The sequence below is a fragment of the Diabrotica undecimpunctata genome, chromosome 9 (genome assembly GCF_040954645.1).
Source record: "Diabrotica undecimpunctata isolate CICGRU chromosome 9, icDiaUnde3, whole genome shotgun sequence".
Taxonomy (NCBI): Eukaryota; Metazoa; Arthropoda; class Insecta; order Coleoptera; family Chrysomelidae; genus Diabrotica; species Diabrotica undecimpunctata.
This window is the reverse complement of record NC_092811.1, coordinates 55831272-55836349: the sequence shown is the minus strand read 5'-3', so window position 1 is coordinate 55836349 and position 5078 is coordinate 55831272. Positions and strand designations below refer to the sequence as shown.

The 5078-nt window shown below is 31.6% G+C and overlaps 1 protein-coding gene across 1 annotated transcript; it reads right to left on the bottom strand.

The window, feature by feature from the left end:
- Window positions 1-4129: 4129 nt before the first annotated feature.
- LOC140450826 (E3 SUMO-protein ligase ZBED1-like) lies at window positions 4130-4867 on the bottom strand. The gene has a single exon (XM_072544500.1). The coding sequence runs from the start codon at window positions 4865-4867 to the stop codon at window positions 4130-4132; it is 738 nt and encodes a 245-aa protein (XP_072400601.1).
- Window positions 4868-5078: the final 211 nt, after the last annotated feature.

The window sequence follows — 5078 nt, the reverse complement described above, 5'->3', positions numbered from 1 at the left end:
AAAGAAGAGGTAGAGGTGACAGGCGACATTTATTTGACTGACAAGTTTATTTTACTTGTTGCAGCAGACTTGAAGTTTTTTGTGATTTGCTCAATTTTCTACACAGTGTTAACGTGTTTTGGCTTGTGTTTTCGTACTTATCTGTTTTCTCTGTTTCCAATATGGACAAAGAAAATAAAAATTCCATGTTCGGAGGATTTGTATCTTCCGAACAAAAAAAAGAACTGATATATTTTATGGAAGAAAATCCCGATTTAAAAAGTGGGAAATTTACAAACAATTTTACATATAAAACTGCCCAAACAATGTGGCAGAAATTAGGCCAAATATTAAATGCTTTGCCAGGAGCAAAGAAAGAGTGGAAACAATGGCGTAAGGTAAGTAACGAAAGCAAAATGTAGATAAGTATAACTTGATACCTATTGTAACATGCATAAAAAGTAAAAAATAGCCCCTTGTAATGCAAACATCTCTTTTCATGTAGATTTGATTTCAGTATTTCCCGCTAAACTAGGGTGAATAGATTTTTTTTCTATTTTGTAGTTTTTTGGGTAAATTCTAACATTTTGAGAACGATTTCCGGTTTCAAAGTCGAAACGTCAATGTTAAAAAATGTAATTTTGATTACAATTATTGTGGCTTATTCCCATAAACACAATTTCCAATCTCTTTTCATATTTTATAATAGCTTTTATACAAAATCAAAAGGAAATGTACCTACGATTTATTTGTTTTATTTTAGACATGGCAAGATATGAAATCTAACACAAAAATTAAAAATTCCCAAGTGGAAACTAGAGGTGGACCTCACCCATTAAAGATGTCAAAATGACTGAGGAAGACCTAAAAATTATTGACATCATAGGGACTGCAATAGTTGAGGGTGACCCTTTAGTTGCAGAATCTGCCACTTCATTTCATTTCAGCAATGATTGTGATGAAAATTTAGATGAAGATGCAAAAGAGGAATATGAGATTGAAATGGTAAGGTATTTTCTTTTTTTTTACAAAATGTAATTTTTTGTGGAATGATGGTTTTTTTGACACTTTTCTCAGTTTTGCATTTTTTTGTTATTATCGCCGTACTAATCATATTTTTTTTTTCATTTAATACACAATTTAATTTACAATCTGCTTCATGAAGCTATAAGTAAATGGTGTGAATGTTGAACACATGAGGGAGAAGCTGGCTTGTGGCAACTCTCCTATAATATATTTTACATTAGTTCACATAAACAGTTAATTTATCAAGTCTATTGACCACAGTTTCTTCAGTCATCTTTCAAATCCAGAAGGGGTATTTAGTAGTCTTGCTTCGTTATTTGGATGATCCATTAGTCCAGCAAGGTAGTTTCTTGTGATTTGTCGAATTTCTTCCTCTACCAAAGGTATGGCGGAGTCCTTGTGTAGGGTTTTGTTGCTTACATACTAGGGTGCATTGAATATCATTCTTAAAATTTTCGATTGGATTCTTTGTATTATCTTAATGTTTGATGGCTTTGAACAACCCCAGAGTTGGACACCATAAGTCCAAATAAGTTTTAATATACATTTGTATAGGAGCAGCTTATTTTCAGTGGTGAGTTTTGATTTTCGACCTATAAGCCAGATCATCTGTCTTATTTTAATGTTAATCTGGATTTTCTTGGCTTGTATGTGCAGTTTCCATGTTAATCGTTTATCGAGGGTTAATCCCAAGTATTTAACTTGAGTGCTGACTGGTAACTGTGTATTGTTTAATGTTATTGTGGGACATGCACCCATTCGGTTTGTAAAGGTGACTTGAGTTGACTTTGTTTCATTTATTATTACCTTCCATTTGTTGAACCACTAATCATATAATCTATGCTTTTAGGGTAATGAAGGTGATACCGAACAATTGTCAGCAAAGAGAAAAGCATCAGAAAGTTTTACGTCCCAAAGCAGTGTTGTGGAGAAAAAAAAAGATACTATTTTTATACCTTCCACATCAAAAAAAGGTATTATTCGTACACCTTCCACATCAAAAAAAGATAGTATTTCTACACCTTCCACATCAAAAAAAGAAAAGACCAGGATTCAAAGGCTTAGTACAGCTTTGGAAGCAAACAAGCAACTTTTGGACCTTGCTTCAAATAGAAATGAAGGAAAGGAAAAATACTATAGGGAGAAACTTAATATATATATATATATATATATATATATATATATATATATATATATATATATAAAAGAAGTGTGGGGGCTAAGGAATCAGAGATAATTCTGTATGAAAGAGAGGTTAAGGCAAAGGAATCCATTGCCAATAGTTTAAACCTCTTGGTAAATGCACTTATTGAAAAAAATTCTTAACTGAAATTACGAATGATACTGAATTGTGTACTGAATCACATAGAATAGGTGTTTTTTTAGTTTGTAAGAAGTATCGTTTCTGTTCCTCATTAGATTTATTACTTAATAATTTTTTTTTATATTTTTGTAAAACTTTTTTTTATTATGTAGTTGAAATAAATAAAAACTGAAGATTAATTTTTTTTCCATTTATTAATGCAATAACAATAAACACCTTTTTTATATAAAAAAACTTAAAATAAATTTATTTTTATTACTTGAAAAGGGTAAATATACTGTTTAAAAAAAATAATATATTGATCCCCTGTACTTTTTATTACTTTAGTTTCTAAAATGGTTTCGAACAAGTAATTCTTGCAATCTTCTTCCTGCTACAAGATCCCGATTTCTAACTTGTTGCACTTCATTGATATTATTATCAATATAATACATTCCATAATCAATTTCAATGTCATTGTCTTCTTCATCCTCAAGTTCTACATTAGGCACATTATTCATAATGCACATGTTATGTAAAACTAAAACTAAAATTAAAAAATAACGAAAAATACAAATTATCCACACTAAACAACGTTTGTTTGGAAAGTGAAACTGACATATGTCAATCAAATCTACGTCATCACTCCTGCGGTCCATTAAAAACCAAACTAAATGCAAAAGTCAGAAATGACAAACTCCGTGTGTTTACCGCTATTCGAATCACAGACCACTAATAACAGAGGTAGGTAATCTGTGATTCGAATGGTGAATACCCACTCAAGCAGTCGTGTACGAAAATCGTCGTATACGATGCGTTCGAAATCAACTCGAAAATACGAATCATCGATTTTCGTTCGAAATTCATCATCTTTCGCATACGACTTCCGTTCGAACGGTTTCGAAAATACGGGCCCTGATAAATAAACATCTTTTAACCATTTCCTTATACTTATCTCCATATTGAAAAATTTTGAGTTGGTGCACTCTGAAACTGATGTATCGATATAAACACAATATTTATTATGATTTTAAATTATTCATAGCTTGTACCACTCTTACACACTCCACAACCACGCCTTTCTTTATTCCTTTTCCTACAAGTATCATAGTAATCACTTAAGACACTTCCTTTATTTTTGTATTTTTTTCAACTATATATACTTTCTTTAGTATTTTTTATATCTTAATTATGTGTTCACAATTTACAATTACTTTATTTTTATTATTTATATTTCTAGCCTAATCTAACAGGCTTGCATAGCTCTCCATGCTTGTTTACAATAAACAGTATAAAAAAAATTGATAATACTCCTACTAATTTGTGATGAAAAGCCTATACATTTAAGGAGTATAGATTTTGATAGCTCAAAATACAGGATATAAATAATAGGACATATAAAATCAGAAAATAAAACAAAATATAAAATTGTAATGCTCTTATTTAATTTTATTATTAGTAAAGTTAAAATTAAAAAATTAAAGATCCCAATATTTTCTTTCCAAACTTTGTAGAATCAGTATTTTATTTACTCTCCTTCCTTGTATTCGAGTACGGTGCTGGTTTAAAACTTGGGAAGCTTTAGAAAAAAGTCTTTCACATGGTACAGAACTGGCTACAACAGTTAAATATTTATAAGCGATTTTAAATAATTTTGGAAATTGATGTTTATAACCAGCATACTTCTAATGGATTTTCTTCCAATCTACTTACTGGTGTTCTTAAAAAGATCAAAAGCTTATCTCAAATACTCTCTTCATTTTTATTTGATTTCAAATTTCTTTGCACCAGGTTATGATGGTCACTCCAAAGTCTAAAATCTTATGAAACTTTTTCTAAATTTTCTGATTCAGATTCCACAATAATAGTTTCATCCGGAAGGTCCATTTCCATCATTTCCTTAATTTTGCGTATGGCATCTGCACAATCTAAATGATCTTCAAAAAGGAGTTTTTTAAAACGTGGGTCCAATATTGTACTTATAGCTAAAGAAGAAACTTGCTCAATACCACCAATACGTTTGCTGATCTCTTTCAAGATTAATTTTTGTACGTCCAACACCAATGGTTCATCAATTGAAAGGGCTTTCAATTTTGAAATCATGAAGTGAACCAAAGGGATTACCTTACTGCTTGAACAATACTTATCCACAGATATTTCTTTTGTTGCAGCTTCAAGTGGTCTAAGTATGTTAAGAAGCGATGAGACCATATTCAATTCTAACCCAGTTAACATTGCAGGTGCTGTTTTATGGCGTATCAATATATCACTTACCGAATTTTTCAGCTCCAAAAATCTCTGAATCATGTAGTAGGTGCTGTTCCACCGAGTGGACATATCTTGTATGAGTTTAGGTTCAGCATCACCTCTCCCTGACTTTCGTAACTCATCACTTACCACACAACTATGTTTAAAAAAAGTCACAATGGCTTTTATTTTTAATATAATGTTTTGTAAGTCGGATATTTGTAGGCTATTTTGGGCAACTAAATTGAGTGTGTGGGCGAAACAAGGGAGGTTCTTCTTTTTTCCAACAGCAATCTCCACTGCTTTCACCATATTTGCTGCATTATCAGTGACAACAGCAGAGACTGTGTCAGTGTTAAATCCCCAGTCATTGGAGGTTCTGAGAGCTCTGCTGCTATATATTCAGACGTATGTCTTTGATCCGAATGGTAAACTCCCAATGTAACTGATTGGAACTCCGTGCCTAGTCCAAAATGAGCAGTTACACCTAAAAAACTACGCATCTGCATGTCTGACCAAATAT